The sequence below is a fragment of the Megascapheus bottae genome, chromosome 34 (genome assembly GCF_031878675.1).
Source record: "Megascapheus bottae isolate mThoBot1 chromosome 34, mThoBot2.hap1, whole genome shotgun sequence".
In the NCBI taxonomy this organism is placed as follows: Eukaryota; Metazoa; Chordata; class Mammalia; order Rodentia; family Geomyidae; genus Megascapheus; species Megascapheus bottae.
In genome coordinates, this window is record NC_143542.1 from 4,903,152 (window position 1) to 4,922,731 (window position 19,580).

Consider the following 19,580-nt stretch of genomic DNA (forward strand, 5'->3'; position numbering starts at 1 on the left):
GTACACAGACTGGATATGATATGGGGGTGCAGGCTGGGCATGGGGTGCTTCCTTCCGGTGGTTTTGCCCTTGTGACAACGCCATATAGGTATGGGGCTCTGCTCCTGTTTCCATGGGGCCCGGGACCCCCAGACTGAGAGCTCTGTAGTTTGAGCCTCAGCCCCCCACTCGACACCCTGGGCTCCCTTGTTAAGATGCTGAATTAGAGTTGACCTCGAGTGTAGGCAACTTGTGGATAATAAAACAGTGTTTAGTAGTAAGCGGCTGCCTCTTCCCTCTGCTTTGTCCCCACCTCCAGAGAACAAGCTCTTTTTCTCCTTCCAGAGGTGGTGTGTGCATGTGAATGTGGAGGGAGGGACCGGTGTGGGGGGGGAGAGAGAGAGAGGGAGGAGAACCTGATCAAACATTGTGAGCCTCAGATCTGACCAGCCCCATCTGGGCTGGTGGGAGCTCCAGTCTCTCCTCCTCCCTGTGCCAATCTGTTTCCGTGGTGGCGGGTGGTGACACTGTGCTAAGGCTCCCGGGCGTGGGCCTGCACATGTCTACCAGCGTGGGGAGGGGCGTGGCGTGGGCCCCCAGCGGTCCCTGACTGCCAGCACCCGTGGTGAGCTGCCAGCCACCTGCTGGGTCCAGACTTCCTGACCTGTCTGCCCTTGGGGGGGGGGGGCGCGGCCCTGGGGGTATTGCATTTGCAATGTCCCCAAGAAAGTCTCCCCTACTCACTCCTAAGAAAGGAAGACCGGGACGGGGCCCCACAGATCACCTGTGAGCCCCAGCGGCGGCACCTCGCCGGCAGGAAGCCTGCAGCTATCTCTGGCCGGGGGCTCTGCTCTGGAGCAGCCGGAGTGCGCCATGTTTTTCTCTTAAGTTTTCTCGTCTGTGTGATTGGAATGCAAAACAACTTTTTTTCGTCTCTGTCATATTTCAATATTGGCTTTTTTCCCCCTTCTCGAAGCCTCCTTTTATAACTTCTGCCGCGGCTTAAATATAGCTGTCCAAGCCCTCCTCCTTAACAGATTGTTTATATTTTTGAGAGCCTTCTGCTTATCTGTGGCTGCGCCTCTTCCCTCTCCTTCCCACTCTGCCACATTGCCCGTGGTTGCTCTTTTCCCCTGCCTTCCCTTCCTGGGACGTGTTTCAAATGTGGTCTGTCAAAATGGCCCGTGTTTCCCTCTCTGCTGCCATAGCTCTGACATCTGTTCTTGAATGCCAGCCCACATTTGCCCAAGATTTGCTTTAGTGCCAGAAACAGTGGAGGAGAGCCAGGTGGAGGCCTCCCCTCTGCTGCTTTCTCCCTCCCCCTGCCCCCTCCCCTTCCTCCCCTTCCCCCCCCCCCGCCTCTCCTTCCCTCCCTCCTCCTTGCGCCCCCCAACCTGTCTGCTTTCTCGGTCGACAGCGCCCTGGCATTTGTTCCAGATCTCTGTCATCTTGTTGTCTGGCCACGGCCCATCCTGCCTTGGTATCAAGTGAAGTGTTGCCCAGGTTGGCATTTTGGGCCCGCTGTGTGTTTTCCACCAAAAAGGAAGCCAGGGAGCATCAGGAGGGGGCGGGGTGGTGGGGAGACGCCAGCCAGCATCCGGTGTCCACGGTCGGCTGCTCCTCTTTGGCCTGGCTGGGCCTGTCAGCCTGGGGGCCTGCTGAGGTCCTCGCTCCTCCTCTCAGCGGCCGGGTGCTGGGTGCGGGTCCTGCCACGGGTAGGCCGGAGGAGCGGGGCCTGGAGGGTTTCTCCGGAGGCCACGAGCCTGGAGCACCATCTGGGCCCACATCCCCAGGCTGCTCTGCAGTGGTTGCCCAGGCGCCAGGATGGCCGTTGGTCCCCAGAGCCCAGCCCTGAGCCCCGGCCAGCCCCGAGTCCATGATGACACCTCATTGTGGAAAGTTCACAAGACACCGAAAACAGTTATTCCTGGGACCTTTTAAAGCCGCTCTTGGAAACAGAGAGCAGGGCCCGAGAGTGGTCCCGAGAGTGGTCCCGAGCAGGCCCTGCATGGGTTTTCGAGGGGCGATTCCTGGCTCCAGCATGGCTCCAGGCCCAGGGGCTGAGGAGCTCAGGCTGCAGGAGGGGCCCTGCTGGGGGGCCGTGACCCCCCCCGGGGTGTGGGCTGGGAGCTTTTAGTGCATGTGCTGTGGTGGATGGACCAGGTGTGCCGCCTGGCTGGCCAGCGCCGGGGGAATGGTGTGGGGTGAGAGTTCATCATCCCGGTGGGCTCCTTCCCATCCCCTCTCCAGCCCCCGAGAACCCTGCTCTTAACCGTGCCCTTCTGCTTGTGTCTCCACAGAGAGAACTCGATGCCACAGCAACAGTACTGGCGAACCGGCAGGATGAGAGTGAGCAGTCCCGCAAGAGGCTCATCGAGCAGAGCCGGGAGTTCAAGAAGAGCACTCCAGAGGTGAGGGGGGGCCTGGGGACTCGGCCTCCCTGGGCGGTGAGCCCCGAGTAGAGCTTGCTGCCTGTCCCATCCTGTGCTGTCCCCAGCGCTGTCCCTGCACACCGACTGGCTGCCTGGGCCCTGTCTCAGCAGCTCACCCCAAGTGCAGACGCGGAGCTGATCACGGGTGGTGTCAGGCCAGACTCAAGCCCCTCGCGGCCCCTGGCCTGCGTCAGGCCAGGTGCCATGCAGTGAAGTCCCCCATGGGGCAGCGGGCCCTGGCGGCCTCCCAGTGCCAGGCAGCCATGTGTCTGAGGCTGCGGGTGTCTGAGCATGGCACTGTGCTGGCATTTTTCGCAAGGCTGACATTTCGTCTGCTGTGGCCTTTGAGTCGCCATGTTTCTGGAAATGTGTTGGAAAGGGCGTTGGGAATGCGCTCTTCCCAGGCAGCAGGGCTTTTCCTGTCTGAGTGGCTGACAGTGTCCTGGTCAGCTCCCCTGGGGACCTCCAGGGCGCAGTGAGGCCTGGAAGGAGCCTGTAGATGCCCTCGCCCCGGAGGCCAGGGAGGGCTGCGGGGCTCTACCACCCGGCTGTTCCTGCCACTTGGTGCGAGCAGGCGGTGGGTGCTGCTTCCAGACTCCGCCTCAGGCTGCCTGCTCTGCCAGGTGGGTGCAGAAGAGGTCTGGCAGGAAAGCTGTGCATGGAGAGTGGGCCGAGAAGCCCATGTGAAGTACTGGGGTGGCCAGAAAGGGCAGGGGTTCCCCGAGCAACCGCTGTTGAGGGCACGTGGTCCGAGTCGCTTTGGAATTCACATCATGAACCTTCTGTGTGCCCAATAACTTTTGGGGGAGGAACAAAGCAGGAGACCCGCCTTCCCCACCACTACGCTCCCTCTCCCAATCCTGGAGTGTGGTGTGGTCACAGGCACTTGGCTTAGGGGAGAAGAGGGTATTAGTTTCCCTGCTGAGTTTCTCATGAGTGACCTCAGGAGAAATGCTGGGCACCCAGCCTCCTTGCTTGCCTCCTGACATAGGCTGCCCAGGGCAGGGGGCAGATTCTGACTCCATTTCCCCAGGCAGAACCCTTTCAGGTCTTTCCTGTGACTGCCTCAAAGTTGGCTGCCCCTCGTCCTGTGTCAGCCATCATGCCAACAGGGCTGAGACCAGCTGGGGTGGCTGGCTGGAGCTGGGGGCTCTCCCTAGGTGGCATTGGAGCCCCCCTCCCTCAAGTGGCATCGTAGCAGGACTGGTGCTGAGAAGCTGGGGTCAGCCTGTGACCCTCTGAAGGCTGGGCCGGACACTGGAGTTGCCCAGCCTTGCTCTGAATGTTTTCAGCCACACACCACTTCTTACCAGAGCACACACTCCCTCTGTCTCCCACGGCCAGCAGGGTCAGAGCCTGAGGAGGCGAGGAGGTGGCTGTATGCAGCTGGGCCTCTGCCTGTGGCCCAGGCTGGTGCTTCTTGCTAGCTGCCACAGTGAGTAGAGGTATGGCATACGCAGTGAGGCAGTGACCCCCCCCACCCCCATTTTCCCCCGCTCTTGTTTTCTTCTTGGGGCATCTTTAGACCCAGGAGGGGACCCATAGATCTCAGGAGTCCTGGCTCACTGTGCCACAATCTTGTCCCTGAAAATATGGAGGCCCCTTAAGGCCACTGTGGGGTGGGGTGGGCAGCAGAGGAGACCCGTTAGGCATGTGTCTTGGGTGTGGGTGGCTGGTATACACGTGGCGTTTCAGGCAGGTGTTGGGCACATTGCTTGGGGTCCCAGTCTGGAGAAGTGAGGATGCCTTTCCAGCCCTGCTCGATCCCTCTGATTCTCCCACTAGACTGTACACACACACACACACACACACACACACACGTACCCAGGCTGTGCAAGGCAGCATGTCTAGCTCAGGTTCTGGAGGGCAAAGCTGGGTCTGAGGAGGGGCCTGGGAAGGCTGAAAAGGGGCTGGGGTGCCAGGAGGCTGGCCACACCTCTGATGGGACCAACAGGGGATGGCGGGAACCGTGGCGACTTTTTGCGCAGGATGAGACGTGCTATGTGTTGAGGCAGAGTCTTATTACCTGGACTGTCTGGCCTCCCACTCATGACCTCCAAGTACTGGAGATGCTTAAAATCTACTGTTAAAGGTAATTTGAAGGAGAATGCCATTGCTTGGCAAATAAAGTTTGAAACATTTCCTTGGACTCCCAAGTTTGCTTTGAAAGAACAAGGTTTTTAGCTTTTCAGGTTCCATGTCCATCGCGGCCTGGACTTGTGCTCCCTTTGTGCAGTGGCTGCATTTTCAGGGTGCGTCGCTCTCCACACTGCTGCAGTGGACCCACGCGTCCTTAGGTAGAAAGAAAAACCAGAGTGGAGCCGGGCAGCTGCCCTAACCAGAGGTGGTGTGTGGCCCCCGGGAGAGAATGCTGCCAGGCTTCGAGCTTCCTGTCTCCCACCAGGACAGCCAGGACCCTCAGGACAGGCCAGACCCCGGTGTGTGGACCGGGGTTGGAGTCCAGGGCTTTGATCTGGTCAGGCTGGCGTGAGGCAGCTGAGCCAGGCCCCAGCGCAAGTTTTTGCTGGTTACTTTGGGGAAAAGACCCAATCTTCCTTGTGTGCTGTGGCAGCTGGCTTCCCACAGTGGTTAGGGTGACACCCAAGTGCCACTGGGTCCAGCGTCCTCTGCTGAGCTGGAGGCCTGCGGGCTTCCCTGCCTGCGTGGGTGTGGTCCCTCAGCGTGTGGGATGACAGGTATGCCGCAGCACCAAGCTGTGGGGGTTGGAGGGGGTCTCTAGACTTTTTCTTCCCTGGCCTGGCCTTGAACTGTCGTCCTCCACAGCAGCTCAGGTTACAGGTGGGAGCCATCAGTGTTTGGCCCTTTTTTCTTTGCTTTTTGTTACGTGGTCTGTACAGAGGGGTCAGGTTGGGTAGAGTATGTCCTGGCTGGTCTCCCCCTTCCTTCACGGTCCCCCATTCTCAAGTTACATGGTTCATTTTGTACATAGTGTACAGTGAATGACTGTATTTGCTCACCCTCCCCCCTCTAGTTCTGTGCCCCCTCCTCTCCTCTCCACCCAAATACTTCTTGGTATTTGTCTTGAGCTGTTGGGTGGCGTCATGCCCTCCATCCCCCCCTGGGCACGCCCGCCTGTGCGTGCGACCATGCGTGGATTCCTGCGTCTGTCACCAAGCCCGCTCCCATCTTAGATCTGGAAACACGCAGCCATTTGTCTCTCGGGCACTGGCTCACTCGGGCACTTCCATGACTTGTTCTAGGTCTTATTTCTTTTTTAATGCCATGTTGGGATTGGAACCCAGAGCTTTGTAGGTTCATGGCAAGTGCTCTGTCACAGAGCCGTGCCTCAGCCTGTGTTTTAGGATCTGGAGTCTCACCACACAGTGCCCGGCCCTGGCGAGCTTGCCCTGTCCCTCGTCCTGCTACCCAGAGGGGAGAAGAGGCACAATTAGAAGACTGCCTGCAGGCCACAAGCCTGCTTTCTTTGCAGCACCTCTGTCTTGGTTGACCCTGTGGGAACACTATTGAAATACCTTTTTGTTCTTGTAAAACACTGCTTTTTGGCCTTAAAAAATAATATGCTTGAGGACAGCCCAGACTAATTTTCAAAAACTTGGTTGAGCTGGGAGCTGGTGCTCACGTCTGTCATTCCAGCGACTCAGGAGGCGAGGTCTGAGGAATCGTGAGATTCAAAGCCAAGCCACATCAGGAAAGCCTGTGAGACTCTTACCTCCCAAACTGGAAATGGTGCTGTGGCTCAGAGAGGTAGAGTGCTAGCCTTGAGCACAAGAGCCCAGGGACAGCACCCAGGCCTACCACGTTCAAGCCCCATGGCCAGCCAACAAGGGGGAAAAATCACTTTGAGCCAAGGGATTAAAAATTGTTTTTCTCCTTGAAATGCCGAGGCTGCAGCCCAGGGCCTCACGTGGGCTCTGTGAGCAATCCGTGGCTCCGCTGTGCTCCTGAGCCCCCAGCCTCGGCTCCTGTCTGGGTGGGGATCTGGCTCTCTGGACACTGCTTTTAGTTTTTGCCTTCTCACCGGATGCCCAGGTGGGAGGGGAGAGCAGAGGGCAGAGGCAGGGCACCACAACTCCCGGCTGGTGCAAAGGCATGCTGAGGCCTGACCTCTGGGCAGACAGCTGTCCTGGCCACAGGGCTGGGTGGAGGGACAGGGCCACTCCTGTGTGACAGAAGGTAGGAGGCAGGGGATGATGGAGAGAGAGAGAAAGGGAGAGGGAGAGGAGAGGGAGCAGAAGCCCGGCTCTCTCTCACCGTTGCTTCCTTTTGGTGTCCTGAATTCAGCTGTGGACCATGCTCCAGTTTCCTCAAAAATGATTCAGGGGTCCCTTCCTGTCCCCTGATGCCTGGGTGCCAGCCCCTGCCCTCAGCCCCCCAGAGACAGCTGCCAGCACATGCAGGGGTCCACCCCTGGGCCCTCGAGGGCAGATGGGCTGTGGCTACCCGCCCTCGGGCCTTATTTAAAGGCGGTGCTGCGTGTGTCCTTGCTTCGGTTCTGCCCTGCAAGGGGGGCTCAGGGCCACGTCCTCCATGGAGGAAGAGCAGGGAGCTGCCATCTACGGGCACGCCTGCCGCACGAGTGTGTCCAGTTGTAACCCAGATTGTTCTGTCTGTCTGTCTGGAAGACCTTCTCCACCTGACTTCGGTTTCCCCTGCCGGGGAGCTCATGACTTCCTCGAGTACAGCTGGCCACCTTCCCCACTGGGTTCTGCCTCCAGTCGCTGCTCACTGGAGCCAGGGCCCCAGTGGCACACCCGGCCCCACAGCTGGCCCTGTCGTCTGTTTTCTGCACCTGCTCTGCCCAGAGCTTGGGACCCTTGTGACCTCCCTGGCTGGCTCCAGGCGGTGGGCCACAGCCCCCACAGCCCTGGGACCTGATTGGGCATGCCCGCTTTGCCACAGGGAACACTTCATTCTCATGTAGCCATTATTATCACTTTTAACTTTTTGCTGTTGGTTGTTGGAGCTCAGCCTTGGCACTTCCAGGCAGCCTCCCTTCTACCTGAGCCACACCCCAGGCCTTCTAGCTTTAGTTGTTTTTTAGATCTGGTCTTGGGCTTTCGTCTAGGCCAGCCTGAGACCTCTGTCAGCCTACCTCTTGGCCGCCACGTAGCTAGGAAAGCAGGTGTGAGCCGTCACCTGGCCTGTTCCCCAAGTGCCGGGGACACCTGCCCCCTTCACTTTGGGACCAGTTCTGAGCTTCAATTCAGGGCCTGGGTACTACACTGAGTTCTTTTGCTCAAGGCTGGCACTCTACCATTTGAGCCACAGCTCTACTTCTGGATTTTTTGGTGTTTAATTGTAGATGAGAGTCTCAGATTTTCCCTCCCAGGCTGGTTGGAACAGTGATCCTCAGATCTCAGCCTCCTGAGTAGCTAGGATCGAAGTCGTGAGCACGGGTGCCTGGATTCTCAGGCAGGGTGGGTGCTGGTGTGGCTCGGGGCATGTGGAGTTAAGGCCAGACTGATGTCTTCCCGTCCACAAGGGTGGCACAGGAGGGGGCTCCCTGCTGTCGGTGCAGGGGGGTGGAGTATTCTGAGGTCAGACAGTAAGTGCTGGCTCATGGCCTTGTTTGCAGGGGGTGGGGAGAACAGGAAGCTGCTGGGAGTTGGGGGTGGGCTGTCTGGGAGTCAGGAGAGGGACTGAATACCCGGCAGGCCGTGGCCCCTCCTCCGTGGCCCCTCCTCCGCTGCCTTTTATAGCCACTGCAGGAGTGACTCAGCCTGGAAAAAGGGAGTCACTGACGCAGTGTGGCACTTGGCTGGGGCCTGGGGGCGGGGCAGCACCGCTCGTGATGACCACTGAGGCGTGGCACGGGCCTCTGCCCGGCTGCCTGGCCCTGCGGCGGCTCTGGTGCCTTGTAAGCACTCAGACAGCGTGCAGACACCTGCGTGTGTGTGTGTGTGTGTGTGTGTGTGTGTGCGTGTGCGCGCGCGCGTGCATGCGTGTGAGCATGTGCCGAGGTGTGTTTCTGTGTATGCATGTGTATCTGCTTGTGCGCATGTGGGCCCGCTGCCGGAGTCCCTGCAGCCATGTGACCCGGGGTGCCCCGGTTTCACTTTCGCTTGGTTCTCGGCAGCCCTGAGGTTCTCAGAGCCTCTGCGTGTCTGGCGATGGGTCTTGGAGGCAGGGGAGACACTGGTCCAGCCACCCCCGGGCGGGCCACACGGGGGGTATGGGAGCCCCTTGCTTGGGGTGCTGAAACTCAGGCCCCTGAGCCTTTTCACGTTTTTCTCGCCATTTGTTTGTTCATTGGTGCGTAATTGGAGATGAGATTCTCAAAAGGCTTTCCTGCCCGGGCTGGCTTTGAACCTCAGTCCTCGCTCGGTTCTCAGCCTCATGAGTAACCAGGATGAGAGGTGTGACCCACCTGCCCCTGGCTATAAAATGGTATTTGTTGTTCTAGTTTAATCTCTTCATATAGAGTTGCCTTTTTTTTTTTTTTTTAAAGTAAAAGAACGAGAGAACTGCCTCTCCTCGCAGTTCCTCAGAAGGTTTAATGTAGACACGGCCAATGGCCCTTCAGGTTGTGCTTCCTTCTCTGTGTGTTTGCAGCAAGCTGAAAACTTGTCACAGAAATGCATGCACAGATGTCCACAGCAACACAGTGCACGACAGCCAGGAGAGGAAGCAGCTCATAGCTCCCCTCCGTCGGGAATCCACAGCAAAGGATTCCGTGGCCAAGCCACGGAATATTACTCAGCCTTAAAAGGGAACAGAGTGTTTGATTCATGGCAGCGTGGTTGACGTGTATTCACGTCACATGGAGTGAGAGGGACCAGACAGAACGGTTCCTTATCCGTGGCACTGTTCTATTTCACATGGTTGCATTTCTGTGAAATATCAAGTTAGAGCCTGGTGCCGGTGACATGACCCAGGGACAGGATGGGGCTAGGCACCAAGTAGGCACCAAGACCCTCCGTGCCCCCCCCCCCCGCCAGTTCCTTCCCTGCTCTCATACCGTACCCGGGGCCCTGCCAGTGCCCGCAGAGACCACCAGCCTGTGCATGGCCTGTTGGGATGGCTGCATATTCAAACCATAACAAGCAACAGGAATGTTCTAGAAGGAGATGGTAGCGATGGCTGCAAGGGTTTAGTCTGCACTCAACACCACAGAGCTGAGCAAGTTTCCTGCCACTTGAAATCACATTTCAGCAAGGCTGGTACTCCTTGTTTTCTTGTAAATCCCTCTGGTTGGGGCCACTGGGGACCCCTAAACAGCCCTTTAGGTTCTGTTATTTTCTCTCCTCCATTCTGTTTTCCAAGTGGCAGCTTTGTTGATGGAAAGGCCCATGGAGATCCACAGAAACATAAAAGCTCCAACAGTCATTCCAGAGCCACACACAGCGAGTTATAATACAAGAAGACTTTAACCAGCACACGTTTAAAAATTAAAAGTGAACCTGTAGCTGTTAGCAATTAAATACAGGAAGTGGGACTGTCAAGCTGGCCCTCCTGCCCCGTGGAGGCAGCCCTGCCGTGCTCCCAGGCCCTCAGAACCCAGCTCAGCCCCCCTTGGCAGTGTGGCACCCCACATCCCAGAAAGACCCCGCAGCAGGCCTCGGTGGGCTCCCCGTTGGCCTGGCGGGCAGTGGAGCGGGCCACCCTGGCAGGTGCCAGCCAGGTCCCAGCCGCATGGCTCTGCACCATAGGGACCTCCCCAGCCCACCTGGACCCCAGCCCCAGCCCTTCCCCTGGACGGACACACCGCCTCCTTCCCCAGCCCTGGCACAAGTGCCCTGGCCTGGGCTGGTGGCCCCCATGATGGCGCCAGGGCCCCGAGTGAGGCTCTGTCTGGCCCTCCAAGGCCGGGATCTCCCTGTAAATGAGAGACTTGCTCAGAAAGAGCATTCCTCGCCCCACGTGCTTGGAAGGGAAGTGTTTTCTGTTTCTGAGGGCTTCTCCACTTGGCAGCGTTGAGGACTGCGCCCAGCGCCCGGAGCTTCCCGCACACATTCTCTACCCCTGGAGCCATGCCACCAGTCCTCTTGCTTGTATTTGGCTTCTGAGACAAGTCTCGTCAGCATGTTTCCCTGTTGGCGTTGATCCTCCTACCTCTCCCTCTGGAGCCGCTGGGGTTAGACACACGCCACCACACCCCCCGAGAAAGGGAGGTGAGTCACCACAGCAGCTTCTCACACGAACATTTGTCCTTTGGAGTATCCCGCACACCAGTTGACGGCAGCCCAAGCCCCTCAGCTCGCTGGCCGGCCATCTCTGGGTTACCTCACCAGTGCATTTTTAGGGAAGTGGGCACTGAGTCCAGGATCTCACACGCAGGGCAAGAGTTTTGCCCCATGAGCCACATCTAGCTCCTTTGCCTTTGTTTTGGTCTGTGGTTAGGATCTTGCCTAGACCGGCCTCGAACTCATGGTTCTCTAGCCGCCACCTCATGAGTAGCAGAGGTTACAGGAATGTCTACCCTGCCAGCCCACACTGGGAATATTGTATAGACTATCAGTGGTGTGCCTCAAATCCTCAGATGCTCGGACATCCAGAACCTGTTCAGCATCTCTGTGCGCTTGGATCTTTCCAGAGTGGAGTGGCTCAGGTTAGGGGTTCTCAGCCTGTGACCCATGTCCTAGGTGGTAGAAGCCAGAAGAGTGCACATGCGCAGTAGGTACTCCAGACTTCCCTCCCTCCCTCCCTCCCTCCCTCAAGTAGTGCAAGGCCTTTCCAGGGTGAGTTTGAATCCAGGAATGAAAAGCATCTCAGAACCAATGGTCACACACGCCTGTCAGGAATCTGATCTGCGGATCGTGGTTCAGAGGCCGCCTGGGCAGGAAAGTCTGTGAGATGCTTACCTTCAGGTTACAACCAGAAAAGCCAGGAGTGGATCTGTGGCTCAAGTGATAGAGCACCAGCCTTGAGCAAAAAGGCCGAGGGAGAGTTCAAGTTCTAGTACTGGTGTGTGTGCATATGTGCACACGCATGCGCACACACACACACACACACGCACCTGCACTCTTCCACGGGAACTTTGAAGTTTGGCTGATGCTAGGCCTGGTCCTCAGGGCATGGGCTCCCATGATCTCGGGGACCACACGCTTCCCCAAGCTCCCCCAGCAAAGCCTCGCGCTTCCTTCCTGCGTCGGGCGCCGCTTCCTGTGCGTCTTCCGGCCTCGGGTCTATTCCAGGCCTCAGAGCTGCCCTGGGCCCTGTGCAGCTAGCTGTCAGGGGAGAGGACTGCTGTGAGAGCCCCGACATGGTGGCCTTGGTAGGGACCCAGCTGAGCTCTGTGTTGCCATCCAAGCAGTGGGAGCAAGACTGGGGTCAGGATGTGGCAGATGATTGCCCTGAAGTTCCCAGAACAGTCTGGGAAGTCACAGGAGCCCCACTCAGTGAATGGCTTGCAGTGTGCACGCGTTACTGAAGTCGCTTGTGTGAAAGGAGAAGTTGTGAGCAGAGTTCAAAGCTAAATACGCACTCCAAAATTAAGGGGTGAACCTCAAAGTATAGGCTAGACCCTGGCTTCTGCTGCCGACTGAAATAGATTCGGTGAGAGACAAACCTTCGTCGCCCCCCTTCTTCTGCATCCCGGGAGCTGTTTACCAGGTGTAGGCGTGGGGCCCACGGAGCTGTGGGGTGTTCCCCCCACCCGGTGAGCTCCCCGAAACCCACCTGAGGGTTGTGGCATGCCGCGCTGACCTGGCACCCAGCCCACTTGTCAGGAGCCGCCAGCCATCGTGGGAGCTGTTGTGGAAGGTCTGACTGCTCAGTGGGAATGCCGCAGCGTGGCCGGCGTGGGGGAGAAGGGCTGCTCCTGGGCGTTGATTACAAGGCCAAGCATTATGCTGTCTGTAGGAACGTGATCCCGGCTCACGCCTGGCTCCCCGGCAGCCAGTGCTGGGGACTGAAGTGATGAGTCTCGCCCTACTTAATTGTAAGTGCTCCTCTCCTCTTGGTTTTAAGAAGTGCTTTGGTCAGGCACGGTGGCTCACGCCTGTCATCCTAGCTACTCAGGGGGGCTGAGATGTGAGGATCCAGGTTCAAAGCCAGCCTGGGCACTAAAGAACCTGAGACTCTTATCTCCAATGAACCACTAGAAAATGGGAAACGGGGCTTGGCTCAAGGGGTAGGACGGTAGCCTTGAATTGAAGAGCTCAGGGACAGCGCCCAGGGTCAGAGTTCAAGTCCCAGGACAGACAGACCAGAAGAAAAGAGTGCTTTGGCACTGCCCCATCATGTAAAGGGGTTTGGAGCCAGGTACCGGTGGCGCACACCTGTAACCCCACCTACTCAGGAGATGAAGATTTGAGGCTAGAAGTTCAAAGCCAGCCGAGGCAGGAAGTCTGTGAGCCTTTTTTTTTTTTTTTGCCAGTCCTGGGGCTTGAACTCAGGGCCTAGGCACTGTCCTTGAACACTTTTTGCTCAAGGCTAGCTGGCACTCTGCCACTTGAATCACAGCGCCACTTCTGGCTTTTTCTGTGTATGTGGTACTAAGGAATTGAACCCAGGGCTTTGTGCATGCTAGGTGATTATTCTACCACTAGGCTACGCTCCCAGCCTCAACTCTGTGACTGTTACCTCCAGTTAACCAGCAAAAGCCGTGGCTCAAGTGGTAGAGTGCCAGTCTTAAGTAAAATAGCTCAGACACAGTGCCCAGGCCTCAGGTTCCAGCTTCAGCATGGGATCAAAAAGAGGAATGCATCTTTTGGGGGCCCTAGCATAGAGTGGCCCTTCTTTAACATTGAAGATGAAAGTCCAGGGGAATGGCCCTTTCCACTGGAAGATAAGGTCACTCAAGGCTGAGACGGTTGGGTGACAAGTTGTAGTGGCTGTGGGTTGGGCTGTCATGGTTTTTTTCCTTGTGGCGGGGGAGATGGTCCCGGGGGCAGGGGGGCTCTTGGTCCTCACTTGCTGATGTGAGTTGGGTTTACCAAGGGGGCGGCGCAGTCCCTCCTGAGCTGGTTTCCTCCACGGCCTGCGCTCTGGTGGGACGGTGCGGTGGTCTGCAGGTCCGGAGTCATACGTCACCAGGGCCCATGTCACCGCCTGGGCTCTGTGCCTGCCCCCACATGGGTGGTGACCAGCCCCCCCTCCCCCACCCGATCAAGTCGCCCTCCCCCTCCCCCTCCCCGGCACCACGCTCAGCCCTGCAGCCCTGCCCCCTCACTGCTCCTTCTCGGCCATTTTCCACCTCTCACTGCTGGCCCCGGGCTGTGTGGGAGATCCTTTGCTCCCTGCCCCTCGGTGTCACCCTACCAGTGTCCCCGCAAATCCCTGGCTCCCCCACTTTGATGCCGCGGGTCAGGTCCAGGGCTCCACACTGCATGAATGCGTGCGTGCGTGCGTGCGTGCGTGTGGCCCTGGCCCCATGCTGAGCAGGTAGGAGTGGGCCTTCACTGGTAGATGTGGGGAGACCCGCGTGTCGGTGGAGGTGTGCTCAGCCTTTGTTGGGGTGAATTTGGTTCCGTGCTTGCCTGAGGGATCCCCCTGATTTCCCCGCTGCATTTCACCGTGAGGAGACAACAGCCGGGACTGAAGGATTGATCATCTTAGTCTAGACCCCGAGTCTGTTATCATAGGTGGCTGTGATTAAGCCGGGGCGGAAGGTCGGCTCTGGGCCTCCTCACCCCGACAGCCACCCTCTGAAGATGAAGGACCGCTCCCGCACTGGCCCGGCGTCAGCACTGCAGGGCCATTACTGTCAGCTGGATGTTTGGTTTGTGTGAAATATGGGGCTGGCCGCAGCCTGTTTCCCTGGGGTCAGGTGCGTTCACACAGTCAGAAGTGCCAGGATCTGATTGTGTGTGTGTGTGTGTGTGCGTGCTCAGATTAGCCTTCACCGTCCAGGAGCACAGAGTTGTGCCTCTGCACGTCTGCATGTGAGAATACGCATGCTTTGCCATGTACGTTTGCACACGTGCTCTGGAGAGAGGCCGTATCCACCACCGTCTGTACCTGTGAGCGGGCAGAGGGACAAACTGAGGCTCCGCCAAGTTGGGTGTCGGGGACTGCCACTGTGTTGTGGAAGTCCCCACCCGCTCGGGAAAGGGCCAGTGCCAGGAGTGGGACAAGTGCGTTTGTATTTATTTTACTTCTACAACGACCGGGGACGCATGTCTCCCATGTTATTGAAATCACCGCCTGGCCCCCACGGTGAATGGAGGCGGGGAAAGTGGGCACAGGCGGTGCACACACGGGTGAAGAAGGGAGACGCCGGCCCCGCGCTGTGGGCAGGTGGGGCACTGGCATTCCCATCTTTCTATTTACTGACATAGATTTTCATCCAGACCTCTGCTTGTATGAGCCAATCTGCTCGTATTTGAGACTCGATAAAAGAACATTTGACCATGTTTTAATGTTCCTTGATTGTAAACGTGGGAAATGAATTCTCTGGCGTCCTTTGTAAGTGGGAGGGCAGATAGAGCAGACCCCGAAGAGCTGAAGGCAATTTTTACTCTAGAATTCTTTTCGCATTAACACATCTGCAGCAGTGGGGGATAGATGGAAAATTGAAATAGTGCTTCTATCCTCTGAGTCTCCAGTGCGTCCATAAATCACCTTTTTTTCCTTTTAAAATGTCTGGCCTTGTAATTTATGTTTGTGTAACCCATTACTAAATTCGTAGTAGGTGTTTTGGTTGGCAGGCATTATTCCGGGATTCTGAGTAGCTTAAAAAAAAAAAACACCAAAAACAGAGCCTTTGTTAGTATTTATACTTAAGTGGCCATTTTAGTTTTAAGATTTTTTTTTAAATAATGAACTGGATTTTTATGAAAGAATTGAGAGAGCTAGCTATTTACCTTTTCCTCAGGCAAACATTGTAAGTCCAGATTCTCACATTATCAGTTGGTGCGTATTTCCTAATAGGCTTTATGGATTTTTTTTCTTTCTTTTTTTAAAATTAAAACTGGTTGAAGCAAATGGTTTTGTTATTAAGATTACACGAATGGCAGTGTAAATTTCTGTGGGCTTCACACTGAACAGGCAAGTAACAGCTAATGTTATGTTTTAGCAACGTGTGTGTGTGTGTGTGTGTGTGTGTGTGTGTGTGTGTGTGTGAGTGACAGAGAGAGAGAGGGAGAGAGAGAGAGAGATCATGGCTCTTCAGCTCAGGACTTGAGTGCTGTCTCTGAGCTTTTTTAAGTTTGTTTGCTTGTTTCTTTTTTGTTGGTTGTGGGACTTGAACTCTGGACCTGGGTGCTGTCCCTGGGCTCTTCAGCTCAAGGCTACCGCTCTACCCCATGAACCACAGTGCCACTTCCAATTTTCTATGATTCATTGGAGATAAAGAGTCTCACAGACTTTTTAGTGTCTTGGATGGCTTTGAACCGCAATCCTCAGATCTCAGCCTTCTGAATAGCTAGGATTACAGGTGTGAGCTACTGTGCCCGGCTAAGCTTTAAAAACATTTTTTTTTTCCCCCTCTTAAGTTACTGCTCTACCAGTTGAACCACATGTCTACTTCTGGCCTGGTTGGTGCTTAACCGGAAGTAACCGTCTCACAGACTTTGCTTTCCTGACTGGGTTCAAACTGTGGTCCTCAGATCTCGGCTTCCCAAGTAGGTAGGCTTACAGGTGTGAGCCACGCGTGCCAGGCTAACTTAACATTTCTGAACTGCATTTTTCTTCACTGTCCTGCCAGTAGCAGGATTTGAATGCAGGGCCCCAGGCCCTCCTTCAGCTTTCCCGCTCAAGGCTGTTGCTCTGCCCCTTGAGCCACACCTCGAGCCCAGCTTTTTCCTGGTCCTTCTGGAGATGGCGTCTCACAGATTTTTCTGCCCAGGCTGGCTTTGAACCTCCCGTGTGGCTGGGATGACAGGTGTGAGCCTGGCTGGCCGTGTCACTTGCGCTGCAGCATTCCAGGACTGGACTGTGCATTCGGGCTGGAGACATTCTCATTTTGCGCCAAGCAAAACAACTGCTGTGTCTTCTCGCCCAGAGTTAGAAGGAACTTTCAGAGCTTTGCTGCTCCATGATAGTTTTTCTTTTAAAGTGACTTCTGTTTTCTTTGTAAAAGTTTTGAAAAGCGACTTTGGGGTTGGGAAAAGCCAAAAGGGCCATTTATGGCTGGCTGAGGAAGTTTGCTTTGTTTGGCTGGTCCTCCCTCAGCGCCCTCCTCAGCGGAGCACTGCTGTGATGTCTGCATGTAGCCTTCCCCACCCAGGCCAGAGCCCGGTGTGTGTGCAGTGGTCCTGGGAGGTCGTGGTGCCTCCCCACGTGGCCTGGGTCAGACGCTCTCTGTAGCCCACCAGTCACGGGGAGACTCTTTTGGATGCCTAAGTTTTCTTGGTTCCTGTGTATTTTAGAGCTAGTAGCTTCCTGACTGTCTAGTGTGTGTGTGTGGAGGGGGTGGGTGGGGATTGAACCCAGGGCCGTACACCGGCTGCACCAGGGGCGCTGTGCTGGGGCCCTGGTTCCCCTGCCATGTCACTGGCAGCGGGGCGGCTTGCTGTGGCGGTACGACTTGGAAAAGCCTCTGCTCTTTCAGAATAGTTTTGTTTGGTTTCAGAGTGTGCTTCTTCTCTTTCTATATTTGCTTGTAGAATTCCTTTTTCAGTGGGGATATTTATTCCCTGGCGAGGTGCTGGCTCCAGCGTCTGCCTGCTCCACGAGCCCGGCTCTGCCGCAGCCACCCAGGACGCCTCCGGTGGGGAGAAGCGTGCTTGAGGGCTCTTTGTGAAGCGGCCTTTGCGGCTCGCCCCGCTCCTGCTTGTCCTGGGTCTTCCTCCCTCTCCTGGGCTGCTGGCCTTGGGTTCCAGTGGGAAGGGTGCTGAGCCAGGGGCTGGAGAAGGAAAAGGGAGGTGTTTATCGTCCTGAAGGTGCCGTCCAGCTTTCCTTACTCACTCCTTTCCAAAGCAAACTGGTGGGTTTGCCGTGGCCTGTAAGAGAGACTCCAACGGCGTCCCTGGGGCCCAGAGGAGGGGGAGAGACAGGGAGTGGTGGGGTGAAGACACCCGAGCAGGCTGCGGGGATCGATGCAGCCTGCAGCCGCCCTGGTCCTGTTTGTGGCCGCGGTAGCTATGGTGGGCATGTGGGCCTGGCGAGCCCCTGGATCTGTAATGAGCGATAAGTGCTGGAATTGAGAGCAAGGTCTCTAGGGGGTAACTAGGAGCCTGGGCCCAGGCTGGAAGGGCTCACAGGCACGGCGGGCGGTGGGGGCAACAGTGAGGTTCAGGCTCACTGCAGAGGAAGGCCAAGGAATGGCGAGCCTGCACCCGGCTCACCCTGGGATGTGAGCCCCCAACGGCTACCACCAGCAGACCCCAAAGCCTGCCCTGGAGGTGTCACCCCCCAGTGCACAGGTTGTGGGAAGGCTGGACAGAGGTGGCCCTGGAGAGGCAGTGTCGTGAGTGTGGAGTCGGGGGAGCAGAGGGGGCTCAGTCTGTGACAGTTGGTTACCCCAATCCTGTGGTGACTGAGGACCTTGGTGGGCAGCTCATTTCTAAACGGGGAGGGAGCAGGGAACAAGGCCCAGCCCAAGCAGAGGTGGGGGGGTGTTCTGGAGGTCTGGGGAGGGGCCTGGGCTTGCCAGACGAGACTGTCCTTCACACTCATCTTCCCAGAAGCCTCCAGCCGGGCGTAGAGCAAGTGTCTTGCACTCTTAGGCCAGCGTGGGTCAGCATGGAGAGTGGGCGTGCTTCCTCCATCCCCACGCCGCCCCCCTCTCCCCAGGCCTGCCAGGACTGCTCCAGTGTGGCTCCTCTGGCCCCAGAGTTCGCGCCTCTGGGTCAGGTGTCCAGCCATGTGCCCAGAGGCACCAGGGACTTGGTGGCGGTGGCTTCCAGCCAGTGACTTCCAGGGGTCAAAGTGGCCAGAGCTGCCCTGGTGGTGCTAGTGCTGGGCGGCGTAGAAGGGGTGCAGCCCCAGGACGCTGCTGTAAGTGTGTACCTGAGCGCACGCGTACCTGGGTGTGCATGCTCCGGAGTGTGTGTGCAACTGCTTGCCCTGGGTGTGCTTTGCACATGTGACTCTCCCGAAACCACTGCATAGGCAGCCATGGAATGATTTTGGGGCCAAGAGGGCCTGGGGGGGTGGGCTGTGAGGGCCCCCAGGAGCTGGCACCCCGCTGTGGGAGGACCCCCCCCCCCGGGGTGAGTGAGGAGGAGGTGGCCAGCCCAGCCCTGGAGCCCAGTGAAGGATGTGCAGGGGCACTGCCACCTCCTCGTCCCTGTCTGCAGGACAGAAGGGCTGGCTTGCTGCACAGGCCCCTGCTGGGCCCCGTGGAGGGGACACATGGTTCCCTGAGCCTCAAACCAGGCCCCGCTGCTGGGTTTGGGCCCCGCTGCAGTTTGAGAAGTGTGTGGTTCACGCCACACAAGCATCCCTCGCTCTTCGCAGCTTGAAGGCGGTGGGCACTGAAGTCCTCGCTGGTGACAGATGGCCTGGAGAAGACTCTGCCGGCCGCTCCTTGCCGGCCTGCCGTGTCCACCCGGCCCCTGCCCTGTCACCTGGTTGAAGCCACTTGCTGTTCTGTATCTGGTGTGGACACAGTGATATAAAACTGGCCTGCACTGGGGCTCCCCGAGCCCTCTGAACGGTCTGCTCCACACCTAGTCTGCGTGTAGGGCCTTTACCTAAAGACAAGGTGCGCCCCCGAATCGGTGCCTCCCTACTGGGCGTGAATGGTTGCTTGGGCACCAGCAGAGAGCTCGCCACAGGGTTGGGCCGCCACATCCCCTCTGTGCCCTTAGGGTGCAGCCAGTTCCCGGGATTGTACAGCGTGAGGGCCAGGGGAGAGATTTTTTTCCCCCTGTGGTACTGGGGGTTTGAATGCAGGGCCTCACAATTGCTGGGCAGGTGCTCTACCACTTGAGCCACACCCTTTGGCCCTTCTTGCTTCCCTCCCCACCCCCCAATCTGGATGGTCCTTCCAGGGTAGCTCCTCCTGGGTGGCTCCTTCTCACAAGTCCATGTTGTTGGGTTGGGATTACTGCACCGTTGCTAACTTTTTGTCTCAGCTGGCTTTCAAAAATGATTCTCACACAGCTGGAATTGCAAGTATGAGCCACCATGCCTGGTGTGGGAAAAAAATAATATAATATAATATATATATGTATATGTATATATATAATATTATATTTTTTCCCCTTGCTAGTCCTGGGGCTTGCACTCAGGGCCTGGGCATAGTAATTGGACACTTTTTGCTCAAGGCTAGCGCTCTGCCACTTGAGCCACAGCACCACGTCTGGCTTTTTCTGTGTATGTGGTACTGTGAAATCAAACCCAGGCCTTTGTGCATGC

At 57.1% G+C, this 19,580-nt stretch overlaps 1 protein-coding gene across 11 annotated transcripts in view; it reads left to right on the top strand.

Moving 5' to 3' along the window:
- Cux1 (cut like homeobox 1) overlaps positions 1–19,580 on the top strand; it is a 215,928-nt gene that overhangs the window by 53,200 nt on the left and 143,148 nt on the right. For all 11 annotated transcript variants that reach the window (XM_090324352.1, XM_090324353.1, XM_090324354.1 and 8 more), the window contains exon 2: positions 2,280–2,390. In XM_090324352.1, the coding sequence (XP_090180478.1) occupies positions 2,280–2,390 (111 nt within the window). The remainder of the gene's footprint in view (positions 1–2,279; positions 2,391–19,580) is intronic.